This window comes from Stegodyphus dumicola, chromosome 2 (genome assembly GCF_044657685.1).
Source record: "Stegodyphus dumicola isolate Sdum_Otavi_A_Nest chromosome 2, ASM4465768v1".
NCBI lineage: Eukaryota > Metazoa > Arthropoda > Arachnida > Araneae > Eresidae > Stegodyphus > Stegodyphus dumicola.
This window is the reverse complement of record NC_140769.1, coordinates 209,125,829-209,147,131: the sequence shown is the minus strand read 5'-3', so window position 1 is coordinate 209,147,131 and position 21,303 is coordinate 209,125,829. Positions and strand designations below refer to the sequence as shown.

The 21,303-nt window shown below is 31.4% G+C and overlaps 1 protein-coding gene across 2 annotated transcripts in view; it reads left to right on the top strand.

The window, feature by feature from the left end:
• The window catches only part of LOC146998807 (alkyldihydroxyacetonephosphate synthase, peroxisomal-like), a 169,536-nt gene that overhangs the window by 86,054 nt on the left and 62,179 nt on the right, over positions 1–21,303 (top strand). For both annotated transcript variants that reach the window (XR_015039718.1, XM_085811680.1), the window contains exons 11-13: positions 6,405–6,532; positions 6,649–6,700; positions 16,688–16,827. Coding sequence is in view for 1 of the 2 variants with exons in the window: in XM_085811680.1 (XP_085667806.1) it covers positions 6,405–6,532; positions 6,649–6,700; positions 16,688–16,827 (320 nt within the window). In the remaining variant the exon portion in view is untranslated. The remainder of the gene's footprint in view (positions 1–6,404; positions 6,533–6,648; positions 6,701–16,687; positions 16,828–21,303) is intronic.

The window sequence follows — 21,303 nt, the reverse complement described above, 5'->3', positions numbered from 1 at the left end:
TGGACACACCATTTTAAAATGTCTCTCAAGGTTACTTTTCTTTGGAATTGCTGCACTATCGCATAATAAGCATATATATTTGTCTTTATGATTTATGAAGTAAAACTGGTGCTCCCATTCTTCATTAAAATTGAAAATCCATGCTCGCTTAGCTTTGTTCATCGTGGGTTGTTACTGTTATCAGTTTGTAAGCAAATCTCTGGAAGAAAACATCCTGTTTGATTAGACAGTGAGTAAACAAATAAAGTAAACAAATCTTGCAAGAAAGTAACGATAGCGTACATACATTCTACATACCTTGTAACTGTTGATTTCACTGCCTGTCTAAAAGTCGGAAATTCGGAGTGTGTTTATGGATTAATCAAAACTCACAGACAAAGTAGAATGGATGTCTTGTTTTGCACCCACTAAGTCCTTCTGCCTGCACCTACTAGTGATAGCATCAGACAGGTTACAGTTAAGTACATCAATCACACCATGCTGCACAGCACTGTAGGATCGGTCTGACTTTAATCAGCTCTGTTTAACAATGAAACATTTAAGGCATTGGCAATGCAATAAAGTGGGTGTTTGAGACATAGACATAAAAATGTATTATATAAACATAAACCAGAAACTTCAAAAATTGCACATGAAGCAAAATAATTTAGCACTGTATACAGCAATGCTGTTGGCAACATATAGCAAGAAATTTAGAACTAATATTTCACAAAGAGCAGAAATTGAAATTCATAATTAATAAATTTCAAATAATCATATAAATAAATGCAACAAAGAATTTGAAAATGTTAAAACCAAATCATTTCAAACAAGCAAAACCCCATTTCAAAAATTAATGAAATTTAAAGAAAAATGAATAAAAAACAGAAGAGAAAATTAATCAACCTCAATGTCACTTCATGAGGGGGAAGGAACATTGAAATTAATTGAAATCCTTCTGCTACAAAAATCTTTGCTTTTCTGCATCTAGAATTAGCCGATGAACCATTTCAATGTATTTTAATTATAATAGTTCACCCAAAAATTCTGGCCCTTCCCCAAAGCAAGATAAAAGCACAGTAAATTCTAATTAGAATAATCTTAAATTAAGAGAATTCTATTTTATAAAAAGAATTGAAAATAAAAATGAAAAAACAAAATACTTCAGTGAAAATTTTTAAATAAAATGTTTACCTTTAAACAGATAATCCAGTGAATTAAGATGTGATTGAATTCATAAAACATAGTTGGAAAAAAACCTAATTAGAAGGAATTAAGAACTTCGAGTGCTATCATTACTATGAGATTCTACACTTAACTATGAGATGCAAAACAGTAAGGGACGTGCAGGTTTACCATTTTGGCTTCATTGGCAAAACTAGAAAACCTTGGCTAGAAAGTAATCACTCAGAAGGCTAAAATCTTGTATGAAATATGTAATTTTGAAACCAAAAGAAAAACTTTTAAATATTTCAATGAAAATTAATTTTTATTTTTTAGTCAAAGAAAAATATTGCATATAAATTGAATGAAATTTAAGTAAATTCTTACTCTTGAAAAACAAAAATGGGAATAAATATTATTTAGTGTAAAATTTTAATTAAATTAATTAATCCTTAAAAAAAGACTAAAAAAGTTGCCTAAAAAGTGATCAAATAGTTTTTAATAATTGATTTGTAGATATGAGTAAAAATTATATAAAGATGAATTTTAGTTTTTAAATTTTCTAATTTAAAATTATAGAAAAAAAGTTGAAAAAGGAAGTAAAGGAAATATGTTACAAAAGTAAAAAGTCTTCACGTCATGGGCTTCTCATGACGACTTTGAATATATATGTAAGGCCATGGTTAGTAACAGAATAGTAATTTAAAAATAACCTACATACCCTTTAAAACATCCTTCTTTATTCTTCTCTTTTGGAGATTCAGTTAAAAAGTTCATACTATTAAAAAGTATTATAGGGTGTAGACTACTCCAGATTTTTTTAATATGCTATTAATGAATTTTAAAGGAATTTCATTATCTTTTAAAATTTTGATGAGAATTGGAATTTCTTCTTTTTGTGTTTCTATTTCAATGGAAACACTTTTTTAATTCTACTAATTTGGTTAAAAATAATATTTGCAGTAAATTTTTTAGATATGTTAGAATTCCAATTAATAAGTTTATTAGTAGAAAAATTAAAATCTTTTTGTTTATCAAAAAGTTTAATTTCCTGTAGTTTATGAATACTTAGATCAAGATAAACTATTTCTGTTTGGTTTTTATTGGTCTTATTTAGTTTTAGACAATTTCAGTAGATGTTACTCATTTCTATGAGATTAAAATTGTTGAAAGTAATAATATCATAAATGTATCTGTAAGTGTGTTCAAATTTACTGAAACCATTATCAGAAAGGATTTTGAGGAATTTAAATTCTCTAGAAAATAGGAATAGGTTACAAATGTGAATGGAATATGAACTTCCATTGGAATTCCTTGTGTTTGCAGGTAAAGAAAGTTTGAATGTTTAATATAATTTATTGTACAGCGAAAAATGTAGAAATTCTTTCCATTTATATAAATCCAGTATATTAAATATTTCAGGAAAAAATTCTGTCATTTCTATAAGATTTCTCGTAGATTTCTCAGAGTGGCAGGGTCGTGTAGAGGCTTTCAAACTCGTACACCAGTTAATATTGTAAATTTTAAGATTTTTAACTTCTTGAATGATTTTCAAGTTGTCGTAAATAATCCAGCAGAAGTTTTTGTTTTCTTTAACTTGTTCAAATAAGTAGATTGGCAAAAATATTATCAAAATTCTTTTTTTTTTTTTTTTTTTTTTTAAATAATAGTACCAGAATTTAGTATTTTTTTTAAATAATAGTACCAGAAACAAAAAAGTTTCTGGTACTATTAGCGATAGATCTAACTTTTACAGGATTTTTATGAAATTTTGGTTAGGCATAAAGATTGGCAAATCTGTCATTTGTAGTGAAGAGAGAAAATTTTCATTTTGTGTGAAAGGCAGAAATTTTTTTACTAACAGGTTCTTTCTTTATTTATTTTTCTGATGATACTATAGGTAGTAGAGTTCGTTAGCTCATTTTCAATGATATTATAGGTAGAATCTTTTTTCAAAAAATACTGAAATTATTGTTTGCTTTATCAATTTTAGTTATGGTGTGAATTGCTTTTTTTTATTGTGAAAACTTTAGAAGTAAATATTTCCAGTTTTTAATTCCTTTAAATCCTTTTTCTCAATTTTCTTTTTGAGTACTAATTTCATTTTTCCATTCTTTAAATAAATGTGAAGGCAAACTAAGTTGAGAACTAACTTTCAAGATTAAATTATCAATATCTGTAGAAATACTTTCTATGCAATGTAATTTATTAATGAATTTAATAGGTCTAAATTTCATTCCTTTTTTCATAAGCACTCTAATCTCTTGATCTTGAATAATGTCCAGATTTCCTGTTATAATATGCTTGTGCTCTTTGTCAACAAATGGCAGAAATTTTTCTTCATCACATAATCATGATGCTGAAAAATCTTCATCATTATGGTTAGAAATAAAACTACTTAGTTTTTGTTGTACTTGAAGCAAACTGAAATTTTAGAATTGATTGCTGGAAATTTTTTGTTGCGCTTGTTTAAAAATCTTATGAAAAATTTATAAATTAAAATCTTATGAAGATCATTATAATTTTTATGTAGAAAGTTAATGGTACAGAAAATTTTATTTTTGGAAGAAGCACAATTGAATTTGAATTTTATGAAATCAAGTACTAAATCTTTAATGATATTATTTGATATGTTTTTAGTTTTAACAAAATTTTGAATGATAATAAGATGTCTGTAAAGTAGGGAATGAAGGTAGTTAAGAATATTTTTCTTGAAATGTTGTTCTTCAAATAAATCTTGAAATTTTGACTGTAGAATATTAGTATTAAGAGATGTTTTAACTTTTTTGCTATTTCCTCTGGTACCTCTTTGCAATTTTTTACTAAAAAGACTGAATTGTTCGTAAACAGTAGCAAAAAAGCAGATTTACTATTAATACTATTAATACAAGAGTTTATTCCATAGGGATAAAGCTTTCTTAACTGCAAAACATATAGAGATTAAGTCTGTTTTTAAGATTAGGTATTATATTCTAAAATTTTGATATTAATATTATGTTATTAAGATTATTCGTAGTTTGTCCTATGTAAACAAGATTTCACATATTACATGTAATAGAGTAAATGCTGTTGTTCATAGTGTCTGTTGTTTAGTTGCAGTAGTGTTGAGAGGAGTAATCATTATTTGAACTCTGACATTCCTTAATTTCAATATACTTTTTACGAGCAACATATAAAAGTAATTAGGGTGCTACCCTAAATTACAGTAAAGTTTGTAGAGGAAAACTTTAACCCTTGTCTTTATGATGTCAGTTATAATCCCTAAATTTGTAAAACTCTTAAGATAGTATAAGCTCTAATAGCTGCTTATTGTTTTTTGTAATTGCAAAACAAGTCTTTTGAAAACAAAAAGAATTGTTACAACAATAGATTACAATTGTGTACATTATTGTTTCTCAAAAAGTGGTTAAATTTTGAAGAAGTAAAAGCAGCATTTCTATCAATTACAATTTTCTGTGGAATCTGAATTTGAAAAATTTCCCTCACACTATTTATGTAAATATCAGTAGTTTACAAATTATAATCACTTTTGCTTTTAGAAGCAAAAGTCAATATATATTGAATAATAATGTGAATGTACTTTTTAGTAGAATTATATTAATTTAAACCATCTATAGTATCAGTAGATAAAGTAGTTCAAATGGTTCACATACATATGGTAAAGTTTTCATTAAACCAAATTTCTTTGTTTACTTTTCTTATTTAACTGATATACTTCACAGTGTTTACAGTAATTTCTACTATATTGTACTATTTCTGCCCACTAATACTAAGGTGACAGTAAAATTTAAAATTGAGGAAACATCAATATGCCCAAATTTAATGTGAGTTTTTCAAGTAATTTAGTAGGAAGAGATATTGGAATTACAAACTTAAAAATTAATGATGTCATAACTATAAAGAAACACAGTTAAGACATCATTAATTTTCTTGTACATTTTAGGTATAAACATTATTTAAATTTTGGTGATCTTTAATTTCTTCTATTGGTAATTGCACCAACAGCTTCTTTAGATACATCTACGTATACATGTCAGGGATATTTTGGATTAAATAACGTTAAAATGGGTATAGAAATTAAAGCATCTTTTATATTTTGAAAGGTTGGCTGGCATTGAGTTGTCCATTTATATGAAGTATCTTAAGTAAATTAGTTAAAAGGGCTCTAATTCTTGCATAATTTGGAATAAATTTATGATACACATCAATACTTTGTGGAAATCTTTAATTCTTTAACATTTTGAGGGTGTTAATTTTTTAATAACTTCAATATTTGCATTACTGGGTTGATATTTTCCTGACTGAATTTCATATCGTAGATATTTTTTTTTAATAGCAAAATGGCCACTTCGACTGTTTTAGTCATATGACTCTTAAGGGCTATTCAGAGTGGGGTTTATCTGAGCTAACGGAATCAGTTCCATGTATCGACTATCTCCGCTAATGCATGCAGTTCAGATTTTTCAATTCGCTGCACTGTGGGGAAAAACTGGTTTTGGAGATGGGTCGGCTAAGTAAGTTGTCTCTGTTAACTCAGATAAACCCCAGTCTGAACGGCCCTTTACATAACACTGGTGATGTAAATAGAATTAAATCTCAAACAGCCAATAATAATTTTACAGCAGTATTAATTATCCAACAAATGCACTGAGATCCGAAACTAACTCATTCTGAATTAAGATTTCAACCTTAACACAGACCAGTCTTCTACACTTCAGCCTAGTTTGGACGGCTGCATGCTGCTCTCCTCTTACTGCAGAGCTATCAGAAATGTAAATGTTTCAAAACAGGCATGATTAGTGCGCCAAGTTGTTTGTTCCCACAACGTATTTTTTTAAAATAAAGGCAAATATTTAATCTGCCTTGCCTGCCCAGTTTGCTTTTTATTATGGATCAACATTCTTTGCAAAAATCAATATTTCTGCATCATTACTTCTAAGTTTGCTTTCATTATATATATGAATATTAATAATACTCATAAATTTATTAATACATATAAGTAAATGTGTATGTATATTAAATAAAGACACACACGTATATATATATATAGAGAGAGATGCACATATTTTAGTGAATTTCTGACCCCCACAGATGCTCTTCTGTTTGAGATCTGATGTTTTGACCTTTTTGGGGCAAATGGTCAACTTCACCTTTTGTTGTTCTATAGTTATCAGGAGTTAATCATTATGTTTAACTCAGAAAGGGAGGGGGATTTTGTATGAAGGCTTCTATTTTTGACATTTATATGATTTTTTCTCCAGGTACTCTAGGTGTTGTTACTGAAGTAATTATCCGAGTGCGTCCTATTCCAGCATGTGTGAAGTATGGATCCATTGTTTTTCCATCTTTTGAACCAGGTGTTGCCTTTCTTAGAGAAGTTGTACGCCAGGTAATACATATTATGTGTGGATTTTCATGTAAAATATGATCTACATTTCTAATTTAAACATGAATTGATTTTTCTATAATATACATAATTTTATATAAATGAAATTTTATTTTTAGCAACTGAAACCTGCATCCATTAGACTTATGGACAATGAGCAATTCACATTTGGTATGGTATTTTCCATTGTTACATTCAATCTCTTATTGGTAATAATAAATCTTTGAGCACCCAGATATATTTGCTCCTGAAGAGCTGTATTTAGGAAGCATTTATCGACTGAATTTATAATTATATGCTTTTTTCCCATAACTTTCTATGGTACCTTTCTGTTATTGGTACCATAGTCTTAAATGTATGCATATATGTATGTGTTTATGTATGTGTGTATATATGCACATGCATATTTACATCCATACATTTCTAAATCCATCCCAATAACAGAAAAGTACCATTTGTGTTCATGAAGATGATATCTGGATTTTCAAAGAAGATAAGAAAACAATATTTTAAATAGCAAGGTAATATACTGATATGCAGATATTCTGGACAGAAAGGGAAAATTATGTGAGCAGGACAAATAGGCAGAATTAAAACCAAAGACCAATCCAAATATTGCCTGGGATCCAGTACAGTGGGGCGTACAACATATATATAGTATGACTTATGGTGGGAGGAGCAGAAAGCTCAGGAGTACTGCACACCCAGATATTTCTGTGAAACCTTCCACGCATTGGTTTGAACCATGCTGAATTGATGTCTGTGTGGCATGTCCAATAGACAACATTTGGTTGACCTTACCATCTGATATCACTTTTTATTAATCAGTGATCAGGAGAGGGCATTTTCTGTAATGCCTGGAACAAAAAAATTGGGAAGCTGAGCAAATGGGGTCAAGTGTTTGTTATGAATAAGAGCCAATTTGTTCTCACTGATTCCAAATGTCTAAATTTCAGATTAAAACAGGAAACACATTTTTATCCCTCTAATATTATTGAAGGCCACTGTTTTAAATGGCAGAGTTCATTTTCAGAAAGGCAAAATGCTTAGTGGTCATTTAGAACTTCATGTCTTTTGAGAAGATTCAGCCATTGGTGACTGCATTTGTACCTATGTTCTGCTTCTTAGATCTTGTGCTGAGCATGAACAGACAGTGCACATCACCATGCAATCTGGGATGATCATATATCCTGCTAAGGCCTGCAGTTTTCAGAACCCACTTTTAAATAAAATTCCTTTACATCGTTCGAGTTCCTTACTTGGTCAGTATATTCACCTCTTCCGTTCTTATCTTGATACTGTGATATATTTGTACTGATTTGAAACACTGTGATATAACTACATGTAAAAAACCTGTCCTGTATTTAATTTTTGCTCAATGTGTATATAAAATACCAATGTAAACCTATAGTTTATATCAGGGTTTCTTAAACTTTTTTCAGTCATGGCCCCTTTTTATCGCTGAGATTCTTTTGCGACCCCCAGGACCCCATGATATTTACGAAAATTTTGTGGGACCCTATAAGCATTGCGCAAATTCGACACACGCATGTGTAAAACTGTCAATTTTTTCACTTGTACTGTAATATACTTGTCATGACGTGATGACCACGCATGTGCAGTTTAGCCGAACGGTCCGCAACACCTCTCTCTCATGTGATTTACTAGAGAAGAGTAGTTAATAGTTGTTAGCGAAGTAATGAAGGTAACATGCTGTATGCCAGCGTGGATGAAAATACACAGTTATACTTTTGTGTAAATTGTTTGCTCTTATTATTTTGTTCGTGTGTTAATAAAGTTTTTGTGCCGTTAAAATGGCTGGTTTATGTAATGCTCACATTTAGTGCACATTACGATACGTCTAAGATAGAAATTAAATATATATCCAGACAGTGGTGTCAGAAAAGGAGGATATGTCATTCATTCAAACACATACATATATGCATCAAGTTCACGGGTAAAATGCATAAGTGAATCTTCAGAAAGGTAAGAAATTTGTTCACTTTATTTTGTGGTAAAGTGAAATTCAAGGTTACAAAAATGGCTGAAGAGCTAACAAAATCTAAGAAAGAACGGAAATTTATTCGTTCAGCCATTACTAAAGTAACAAATTCTATTGAATCATTAATTGCAGCCAGTAACCTTGAAGACCTCGAAGAATCGCTGGAAATGTTAAAAGTAAAAGCTATTTCTTTGAGAGCGTTAGATGAAAAAATTAAAACTTTGACTGATGTTAATGACATTGAAACTGAAATCGAAAGTGCTTTGGAATTCGAAGAAAAGATTGTGAAATGGAGCTTTAGAGGCACAAAATTATTGAAAGAAAAAAGAAATAGCAATAATTCGCTAGTTTCTAATGGTTCTTCTAATGATAGTTCTTCTAATGATAGTAACAATTTGTCTATTTCTGGTGTCAATAAAAGTTCTGATTATAATGTTAATTTTCCGAAGATTATGATTGATAAAGTTTATGGAAACACTGAAGTGTGGCAAACATTTTACAATTCTTTTGACATGGCTATAAATCAAAACGAAAAACTATCTTAAGTGGATAAGTTTAATTACTTGCTTAGCTTGTTAGGCGGTGCAGCTATAAAAACAATAGAAGACTTTTCTTTACCTCCAGAAAACTACGACAAAGCTTTTAAAATTCTTAAAGAGAGATATGGTCGAAAAGATCTCCTTATTAATTCTTACATGCATAAACTTTTAAATTTACGGCCTGTCCGAAGTTCTAATAACATTCATTCTTTGAGGGAATTATATGACACCTGCAACGTACAAATAAGGTCACTAAATTCGATAGGGGTCAAAACCGAATTGTATGGAAATTTACTATACCCTTTGTTAATGAAATACATACCTCAAGATATAACGCTTGATTTTGCTCGTCAAAACGCAGATGAGGAAAATTTTAATGTCGACAACCTCATGAAATTTCTAAAACGGGAAATTGAAAGTCGCGAACAAACTTTATTAAATTAATTTTATTTTAAGAGTTACGCTAATTCTCTTGGAACGCATTCTCAACCCAATGAAAAGCGAAACAATTTCCACACTCGGAATTCATTCAATACCAACAAATTTGGCGCCAGCTATTCCCCTAATGTAAGCAAAATTGCAGTTGTTCGAACTTCCCCTTGCTTATTTTGTGAAAGCGAAAATCATGTTTCAGAAAAATGCGTTATGTTTCCAGAAGAAAGGAAAAAAGAGTTTAAAGGCTTCTAATCGGTGCTTTCTTTGTTTCGAAAAGAACTGTAGAACAAAAAATTGTCCTTCTCAATTAAAATGTTCAAAATGTAATTTTAAGTATCATAATATATTGTTGCATGAAGATAAGGAAAGGGTTGCTAAGGAAGAAAGTAAGAATAAGTGTAACGCCGTAACTGCAAAGATTTCTTCTAAATATTTTACTGTGAATCAAGAAGTTAAGGAATTAATAGATGACTTGCCAACCGTTAAACTTATATGTGATGGTAAATTAATTAATGCAGTAGCAGATACAGACACGCAATTAACCGTTGTCAAGGCTGACATTGTACCAGAAAAATACTGTACACCACGTGGAAGTGTTATCCTCACGTCAGCTTTCGGGCAAGCTTTAAAAGCTCCTCTCATTAACCGTTAAACTTATATGTGATGGTAAATTAATTAATGCAGTAGCAGATACAGACACGCAATTAACCGTTGTCAAGGCTGACATTGTACCAGAAAAATACTGTACGCCACGTGGAAGTGTTATCCTCACGTCAGCTTTTGGGCAAGCTTTAAAAGCTCCTCTCATTAACCTACCTTTAATGCATTCTGAAGATGATAAATTTATTTCACCTATTTTTATAACATGTGCAATGGTGGGTAAGTTTTGTAATGATTTACTCTTGTTGTTAAGTGCTTTTAATGAGTTAAGGGGAGATGATAAAAGAAAGTTTAATTTTAAATGTAAAAATGTAAACATTAATAATGATAGTTTCGTTGAAATGCCTTTTCATGAAACTGAAAATTTTGACGAAATACTTGACCATGATAGGGAAAACCTAATTAATGAAAAATGTAATGAAACTGTTAAGAAGATAATAGAATGTTGTGCTCTTGCATATGAAAATGCAGGTAAGGATGATTCCAAAGGTAGCACGAGGCACAATCAATGTGTTTCGACTTCAGAACTGTTTCGAGTGCAACAAATGAATGACCCATCTTTAAAAACATGCTGGCAAAATGCTAAGAATGGATGTAATAACTTTATTGTTACTGACAACTTTTTGTATCATAAAGTTTTATCAGAAAGAGTTCACCAGTTAGTCGTTTCTAAAGAAAGAAGAAAACAAATTTTGGACTTAGCTCATTCTAGCTTATGGGGAAGTCACCTGCACTTGAAATATTCCTTCTATTGGCCCGAAATCAAAAAAGATGTAAATGAATATTGCAATACTTGTACTTCTTGTCAACTTCAAGTGAAAAAGCATCCGTTTGAAGAAGTTCCGATTATGCCAGTAACACGTCCTAAAGAACCATTCCAGGTAATTAATGTGGATATCCTTGGACATGTAGAGCCAATCTGTAGAGGTTACAAATATGTTCTGTGTGCTGTTGATCAATGTACAAGATGGCCCGAAGCGGTGCCATTGAAGAATTTGAATACCAAAACAACATGCGATGCATTGTTGCTAATCTTTTCACGCACAGGAATCCCTCAGATTGTTGCTTCAGATCAAGGAACTAATTTTACTGCTTCGTTGACTCAAGAGTTTTTGAAAGGGATCGGATCATTTCCAAGGTTCTCAACTCCTTATCATCCAAGTTCAAATGGCCTTGTAGAAAGATTTAATGCTGTTTTAAAGGGAATGATACATCGTATCATTAGGGAACATTCCAAAGATTGGGAGAAACATCTACCATACTTACTTTGGGCTTATCGAGAAATTCCTAATGCTACGACTGGTGTTAGTCCTTCCAAATGCTTTATGGAAGATGTTCTAATGGCCCTTTGTCTATCTTGAAAACGTCATGGACTGATGAAACTCCTGTTCCTCATGAACAGTTAAGCTCAGTTACCGATTATCTGAATGATTTGAAGAATACCACTGTGAAAAATGTCGGTGTGATATATGATACAGATATTGATTTTGGCGAAGTTGAAAACATTCCAAGACTTGTCCCACGGAAAGCAAAAGAACACTATTCTAATGAAAAATGTGATTTTACGCACCTTGAACCGCATAAGAGGAAAGAACTTATGATAGTTTTAAGAAGGCATGAGAACCTAAGAGCTGCCATTCCGAAAATCACCAATGTTGGAGAACACAGCATCAAACTGAAACCTGGAAGTATGTCAAAAAAGCAGAAACCATATCGAATACCTGAAGTTCTAAGAAATGAAGTTGATCGGCAAATAGATAAGCTATTATAGCTAAAGCTAATTGTTGAATCAAAAAGTAAATATGTGCATTCAATAGTTTCTGTGTCAACAAAAGAGAACGGTAACATGTGTAGACTAAAAGCCTATGCTGAGTTTATTGATGACGTGACTTTAGATAAGGTGCTGAGTTTATTGATGACCAACTTTAGATAAGGGTGGACGAGGTGCTGTACTGATTAATCTTTACGGCAAAGGGACAGTGCCCACGTCCACCATCACTTATTACTTATCCTACTGAGGCGATGCCGTTCTTGCTCTGTATTCTGACTATCATTTTGAAATAAAGATCACTTGTTGCTGCTTGCTGTCTCTGTCTTTTTTCCAAATTTCATCACTTTTTGACCACTCCTTCTTGGTGTTGCATTTTCAATGTCGAACAGTATTTTATTTAGTTTGAAATTTTGCACTCCCCAAAATGTGCCACCCGGGTGGATTGCCTCCTCCCCATGCTACGCCATTGCTAAGATACTTTGAATAAACTTTTCCTTTTATTCCAACGCACTTTTAAAAATTTTAGTGTCATTTAGCACCTTATAATTTAGGCATAACAGAGCAGTTCATAAACATAGATGCCTCCTGAAGCAACAAATTTCACTTTCTTTTCTAAAAGAATATGAGGGCTTCACGCTTTAAATATCTACATCATTATCTCCCCCCTCCAACCAATTTTATCACTGCAGAGTGTCTTTCTTTAATACACAAAATAAAGCAACGTAGGAGGAAAAAATTCAATAAAACTGAAGCTAAAGTATCTTTCTCAATATAAATGAAACCCAACCGTCTGACATTTTATTTTTCTTTCGTATTCTTTTTCATTATGACTCTAAAGAAAGCTAGAAAATGAAGGATATCAGGAAATCAAAGTCTGTTAACTTATCTGAGTAAAGTAAGATTTCTACGGCTGATATACTTTCTCTTTAACTAGGAACAAAATATGTTTCTTTTTCACAATTGCAAGGCATTTTTCCCTTTAAAATGATCCACAAAAAAAAAAAAGGGGGGGGCATCTAGGGAAACAGAAAGTTATATATGTACACTGCTGGCCACCCAAATTGCGACACCAAGAAAGACAAGAGATATCACAACAAAATTTATCTAGTAGCTAACATGTTGACCAAGTATCAAATGATTAAATTTATAGACTTCTGTGAAGTGTGGTTCCAGAATCAACAGCCAAAGTAGCCGCCATTGTTGGAGATCACCGCTGCCACACGCCTTGGCATTGATTCAAAGAGACTTTGGATGTGTTCTTGGGGTACAGCAGACCAAGCAGCTTTCACACGTTGCCAAAGTTGATCTGGTGTGGCAGCTTGGAATGTAATCTGGGTCAATCATTTAGCAACAATGGACCACATGTTTTCTATCGGCGAAAGATCCGATAACGCCCGACCACACAGTGCTTGCATCTGCCAACATGCTCTACGAGGTATACAGATGCTTCCCTGGCCACCGTACTCTCCTGACTTGTCACCAATTGAAAATGTGTGGGATGTGATTGGACGCCGTTTGCATACTCTGCCCCTGCCTCGTTCAGAAGACGAACTGTGGCAAATGGTTGAAAGAGAATGGAGAGCCATCCCTCAGGACAACATCCGCACTCTTATTGACTCTATGCCTAAACATGTTTCTTCATGCATCGCTGTCCGCGGTGGTCCTACATCCTACTGAGCCGACGCCATTCTCGCTCTGTATTCTCACTATCATGTTGAAATAAAGATCATTTATTGCTGCTTGCTGTCACTGTCTTTTTCCAAATTTCATCACTTTTTGACCACTCCTTGGTGTTGCATTTTTAGTGTCGACCAGTGTATGTATATATATGTTTATACATATGTTTTTTACCTGTATGCATCATAAAATAGGTCATTATTTTTTATTCTGCAGTTTTATCTCACTGAGAAAGTTTTCATTATATAACTTCACTTTACTTAATCCTCTGGCTGATCATCCCGCGATTTCTACGAGCAACTCAAATGCAGCAAAATTTGCTCATTCTGCAATTTCCGCAGGCAACTCAAATGCAGCAAAATTTGCTCATCCCTCGATTTCTGCAGGCATATGTTTTTCTTCCTTTATTGAGGAGCGCATCCCGTTTTTTCCTCGTTTTACCATTGAAATAAATTATATACAGTATTAGGTGTTTAGTTTACATTTTGGCCAACAGATATCATTAGTTGTCCCGCTAAATTGCGGCATTTGAAGGTGATATTAGTGCTTAAACTTCATTTTTTGCCAATTTTTCCTTACAGAAAAGGCTACTAGAAAACATTCAGCGATTATCTTGATTATTTAATTAAATTATTGATTAGATTAATAATTAGATTGATTATTAATTAGATTTATTGAATCTGGTGCAAAGACTGTGAAGTTTGAACTCTATCATACTAAAACGCATTTTTAAGGTATTTTTCTCTCAGCGCTTTATATTTTCTTAAATTGTATATACAGTCAAAAGTCGTTAATCCAGACTCGTCGGGACTTCGGCAATTCCGGATTATAGATCATCAGTTTAAATCTGGTAAGATGGCATGCAGAAATTATAAAATTAAAAATATGAAACCGTAATTTATGAAATAAAGAACAATTATGATCTAAAGGGTATCAAAATTTACAAAAAAAAAAAAAAAAAAAAAAAAAAAAAAAGCTTAATATTTATTTGTTTATATTATTAAACATTTCTTTCAATGTAAGTTGTTTAAGTTGCTTCGTTTTTTATGTGATAATACATTCTCTTGAATTCTATAAACAGACATAATTTCTTGTTCAGTTACAAAGTTCCGCTGTTCAAGTCCTGTAATTGCTGTGTCGAGAGTACCGACTAATTTGTCAATCGAAATTTTTTCGTTTTCAATAACCTCTAGTACTTTCTTCGCTATCGGAAGCGAATTATAATGACGAGGAATTTGATTTAAATAATATCAAAGACGGAGTACATCGAGATGAAATACTACATTTAGTAAGGAATTATAGGCCAAATAAAATAAAAACATCTGCCCCGAAGATAAGGATAGTGCTGACAGCTCAACTTCCAATTCATTGCGTGCCACGGCGTTAAAGATAAACAAAGTTTAGATAAACAAATGTTAAAGTTTAGATAAACAAAAGATATGCCTTTATCCATTTTTTGGAGCAATTTCACTTTTTGTTTAATAGACTTCGAAACATACTTTCGCTTTGTAGATCCTTTACATATTAGTAAATATGTATCAGAAATTCTATTTGACATAATCGAAAGTTCAAGCTTACTTTTATAAAATTGCTCATGCATTAAATGCGCATTTGTAAACGTATTTTGCGCACTCGCACCCGCATATTCGCAGCCGTAAAGGTCTTACGCACATGCGTCAACGCGACGCATGCACAGAAAGTTTGTAGCTTTGAGGTCCAGATTATGGGTGTCTGAATTAACGACTTTTGGCTGTATTTTACTTTTTTATATTATGCAATAAATAGAAATTAACTGTAATTCGACTGAAATGTATTAAAAAATATATTTTTTGTGATAACATCTGAAATTGGTTTTTCTGGCAACTTAGTTTCTCATGATAAAAATCTATATAAAAAATATTTTCTAGGAAGAAAAAGTGCATTTTTCAATTCTCCTATATATATATAAATTTAAAATATGAACACCCCCCCCCGCAATTTTGGAAGCGATTTAGGTCCCCAAATTGAGCTGTCAGAGGGTTAAAAGCAAGTGATTTGGCAGTTTATTCAACACATTAGAATTACTTGAAGTAAATGTTTGTTTTTAAATTTAATATGAAAGATATCGGTACAATTTGAATTACAAAATACAACTAGAAATTTCTTGCAGATAGTAACATTTCAAATTTAGATAAAAAATAAGTTGGAATTTTCTTCTTTGCATCATTATTATTACTGTTTATGCATGTTTTGATAAATATTCAGTAAAAAAAAATTAATATGTTTTGATAAATATTCAGTAAAAAAAATTTTATTTAGTTTTCTAAAAAAAATAAGTTTTGGCCCATTAACTATGGTGATCATGATTTTTTCCCACATGCTATTTCAGTCTCAGGCAATTGGTTTGCACTTTGATACAGTTGCAAAAGCAATAGATAACACACTACATTAATGTTATATTTTGTCTTAATATATGCTATTCTTTTTTATTTTATTGAAAGTAATATTTTTGAAGAAAAAATTGGTACTTTTCTGTTACAAGACCAGATTCAGAAATGTATGTATGCATGCATGTGTGTATATACACAAATCTACATTTATTCATAAATACATACATTTCTGAACCCGGTTCCAATAACTGAAAAGTATCTAAGAATCTTCAATATGAAAAATGTGGTTAGAACTTACAAAATCGGGACTTTAATTTTATTTATATGTAAAGATTTTGTTTTATCTGTTGGCAGTAGTGAGCACCATTTTTAGTTATGTAAAAGTCTCTTTACATAAATAAATAAATTTTTATTAATTATAAGATCTCTTTTAAAGTGCAAAAGAATAATCTAAAATTTCAGATTCAAATATCTGATGAAATATTTTGTTTTTTAATGTTAACCTTTTGCTCCTGGTCTAAAGAAAGAGATAAAACTAAAGTGTCAGAGCAGCCTGAATTTTAGTTATCTCATTTACTTGAAATATTCCTCTGGGTCATGATTATAGTACCATAGAAAGATTATTCCTTAATATTCTAGTGATGCATTTATGTTTTTAAAAATGTCTGTGTTAATTCATGAAAGGTTTATTTGCTTAAAAATTAGGTCATGCCTTAAAACCAGAGTCAACATCATTGGTTGCTTCAGTTATGGATTATCTTAAAAAGTTCTATGTAACTCAAATTAAAGGATTTGATATTCATAAAATGTGTGTTGTCACTCTACTCATGGAAGGAACTAAAGAGGTTTGTTTTTAATTTCATATTTGACTGTTTTAAAGATGTGATTAAAATATATGCTAAAATATAATGTGCTGCCATGTATATGCATGGCAAAATTGAAATATCATTGCTGCACACTAGTGCTGTTCAAACTTTACCAGCTGCAGAACCTCTAAAGCTATTTTGTGAACTAAAGCTGTATTTTTTTAGGAGGAATAAGGTCTCTTTTGGCTTCCTTAAAAAATATTGAAACTTTATCAATGCTGTATATATTTTATGTAAACAAATGAAAAGAAATTCATTACTTCATTAAAACTTCAACTTCATATTTTTACTTCCTTCTACAAAGAAAAGGAAGTGTTGTAATCTCAAAAAATTTCAGGTATCATATTTCAAAGGAAATATCCATTTTGATCATTCCTAAATCCATTTTGATTATTTTTTTGCATGAGTGATGTCTTTATGTACAGCAGAATAAATTTCTTTTTCCCCAAAAGCAGATTGTAAAGTGGAATTCAGAATTAATTTTTCGTGACATCTTTGCCTATGTATGTATCTCGCATAATTCAAAAATGATTAGTCATAGAATGTAGGAATTTTGTACATGAGACTGTTATAACATATATTTAACACAGCTCTCTCTTTTGTGCAATCGGCAGTACCAAATGTGTGTGTGTGTATATATATATATATAAAGTAAGAGTATATTGATTAAAGAAATCTTGATTATTCTATCTGAGGAAAAAGTGTAGGAGAAAGTAGATGTGTAATGCAACCCTTACCCACCTTCAAAGTCCTTACCCTGCCTTTATTTTCATAATCATTGGTCACAGTTTTGTATTTTCAGTCACAGAATTGTTTTAAAGGAAGGAAATAGTCATGTTTTGCCAATTTCAATTTTTTTTTAAGTTAATTTTGGACATATAATGAAATCTAACTTTTAATGAGGTCTACTGGTTCCTATACTTATATTTGGAAAAGTTTTATACCCATTATAAAAAAGAGAGAGACAGCTCTCGTATGACAAAAATTGGCTGGGATATTTAATCTTAGAACTTGCTGTTTTTGATCTATTTTCAGCTTGCCATGAGCGATTGATTAATTAAGTCAGAATAATTTTAGGAAATAAGTTTAAATGAAGTGCAGCAAAAAATGTGTATAGTTTAATAGACCATACAAGGAAGTCACTGTGTCCATATCACGTTTTCTTAAGTATTAGTAACATTGGGATTAGCATAGTAAAATAATCATTAGTAGCACTGTTTATAAAAGCAGTGTATAAAATTAAGCATTTTTAAAATAGAGCTAAAGGAAGCGAATTATCAGGAGCTATACTTAATGGAGGGGGAAATGTCTTAAAAAAAGGGAAAATATTTGTCTTTAGTGTTAATTTTTAGGAACACAGGATAATCAGATCATTTTAAATCAAAAATGAAATCAGATTTCAAATATGACCAATAACTGAAATGAGACCAAGTGATCAGCCAGACAAAATGAACTGGTAATTAAAATAAAGTAAGCTGTTGTGAAATAATTTTGAATATAAAATTATTGTTCTATTTCTCAATTTTTATGGCCAGTAATTTAATTGATGATCATATTAGTAGCTGTAAAAATTGTTACAAATAAAATGCTAGATGCATTTTAATTATTCAGTCAAATAAATGGCATTCAAAACAGTGGATATATTAAAAATAAAATTATTAAAAGAAAAAGATAACTGCATGGTAATGGTAAATTAATAGTGGCATATATAAAGCGAGATAAAAAAAATTCTTTATCTGGTTTAAAAAATGAACTAATAATGAGATGTTAAACTTTGAGGAATAAAATTTGCAAGATTTTAAATAAGGGACAAGCTTAGATGTAGGTCAGTTTTCAGAATTGATTAAAAAATAAGTAAACAAAATAAAGTATTAAAATTTATGTAGCGCAGTGGATGCCACTTAATGTCATTAGATTAAGATTATCGTTCAGATATTGTTATCATTTTGCTGAAGTTCCACCCATTTATATAGAAAAATAAGGGAAATTGTATCACTTATTATGATCAACAATTTGGTTAATCTGACCAAAATATTCTAAAATAATTTTATTAAGTTGAAATAAAGTCACAAATGATTTTCCCAATAAGGTCAAAACAGATCATAAAAATTGTTAAGTGTTACCAAATGAGGGGTTAAATCACCAAATAGCTTTTTCAGTTTCAGTCAACCATTTAAAGTTAGACAAAAAAAAAAAAAAAAAAAAAAAAAAAAACAATCTTACTTTATATAGATTTTGAATAAATCTATCACTTTTAATTGCTGTCAGATACAAGTATTTCTTCTTCAGGGAGGAAGGAAAAAAAAATTTCTGCAGAATTTTTTCTCTTCTCTTTAAAAAAAAAAAAAAAAAAAAAAAAAAAAAAAACTGAAAACATCTATAGCAAACTTAAGTTGTCTTTTTGCTAAATTTAAAAGCTTAAATTGGGATATTCTCTTTTAAAGAATGATACCTTATAAGGTATTTTCTCCCACTTTCCAAGCGTCCTTTGTGGTGTAACGGTAGCATGCTGGGCCGGTATTCCAGAGGTCCGTGGTTCGATTCTCGGCGAAGGCAGTTGTTAATTTTTCATCTTTTCTGTTTCCAATAAACCTAATGACTCTACAGTGGCGCCCAAACTAAAAGGGTTGTGAATGATGATTCTCCACACCCAGGATTTGGCAACAAGGTCCCCTAAAACCCTAGTTGCCCTTTAAAAAGGGGAGTATATAAGGTATTTCTCCCACTTTCCAAGCGTCCTTCGTGGTGTAACGGATGCACGCTGGGCCGGTGTTCCAGAGGTCCATGATTCGATTCCCGGCGAAGGCGGTTGTTAATTTTTCATCTTTTCTGCTTCCAATAAACCTAATGACTCTGCAGTGGCACCCGAACTAAAAGGGCTGTGGATGATGATTCTCCACACCCAGGATTTGGCGACGAGGTCTCCTAAAACCCTAGTCGCCCTTTAAAAAGGGGAGTATATAAGGTATTTCTCCCACTTTCCAAGCGTCCTTCGTGGTGTAACGGTTGCACTCTGGGCCGGTATTCCAGAAGTCCATGGTTCGATTCCCGGCGAACAATCTTTTCTGCTTCCAGTAAACCTAATGACTCTACAACCTTCCAGATATTAAAATTAGAAATACAGCATAAATGAAATAATTTCAAGAAGCATTATGAACAGTTCATAAACAAACTTTTGCTTTTTCCTAATTAAAATGCTATGGAAATACTTATTTATATGTTTATTGATATTTTTATATTAAATTAGGTAAATTCTGTAGATATTTTAAGGCTGTTTTTCCCATCTTTTGATGTTATTAAACTATCCATGGGCAAACATTGTCACATGAAGTGCCTCCTGTTTTACTAATAATAGTGAGAGTGCTCTTGATCTTTCAAATACATCAGATTATTTTTTATAGAGAGTTTTGTGTGTTTTGATAGTTTATTCATTGTTGATCAGCTTCTCTCCCCTTCCCATTATAAATATCATAATCACTCAAAAAATCCAGTAAACCTTCGCCAAACACAAGTTCTGAAATGTGTATACGTATAATTTTAGTTGTCACCATTATGTTTGTTCAAGACAAAAATTTCAGTTATACACGGTATACTGCAGAGCACTGGTCACATGGTGATAATCCTCTTTAATGACTGGTTTGAAAATCCATTCATTAAAAAAAGTCAAGCATTGCTTAGAACAGAAAAACTACTTGCAAACTAGCAAACTCTGAGTTGGCAATGAAATTTTGATAAGTTTTAACATTCTTCCTGTACTCGATAGGGCTGCAGGAAATAATAATGAAGCCCTTACAACATTCCATCTATGTCAGCCATGTTTACATCTCTGCAAATAAAGCACTAGATGAAAGAAAACATGACACACTAATGGCATTTTGGAAGAAATTTAGTATAAGACATTGTATAGAAATAATCAAACTCGCATGGAAACAAGTGAATTAACTTCTTTCCATATTTCATTCCCTTGTTCCCATGTCATGAGCACCAGCCATAATTTGTCAACAATTTTAAAGAATTTCCATCTATTGAAAGTGAAGCCAAAGAAATCATACAGATAGCAAAAACAGTAGGTGGCAAAGGATTTTTCAGATATGGAAAAAAGAGAGATCCAAGAATTAGATGAGAATGGCGATAGTGAAAAGACAAATGAAGAATTGGCCAACAGTGAAAGCAGCTATAGTGAAGAAGATAAAGAAACTTAAATGTGTAATAAGTTAAACAAATTGTTTGAAAATGCACAGGAGCTGTCTAATTTTTTAATGGAAATTGACCCAAATGAAGAAAGAGGAGGACACTTTATGAGAGATATTGAAAAACTTTTCACTCTTAACCATGAAACGTTTAATAAGTTACATCAGACATTGTCCGAAGCAACAACCTCCAGCTATTTCAAAAACTGGTTGTATTATGTACCTGCTTACTAAGCAATATTGAAAAGCTTTTCAGTTAACATTT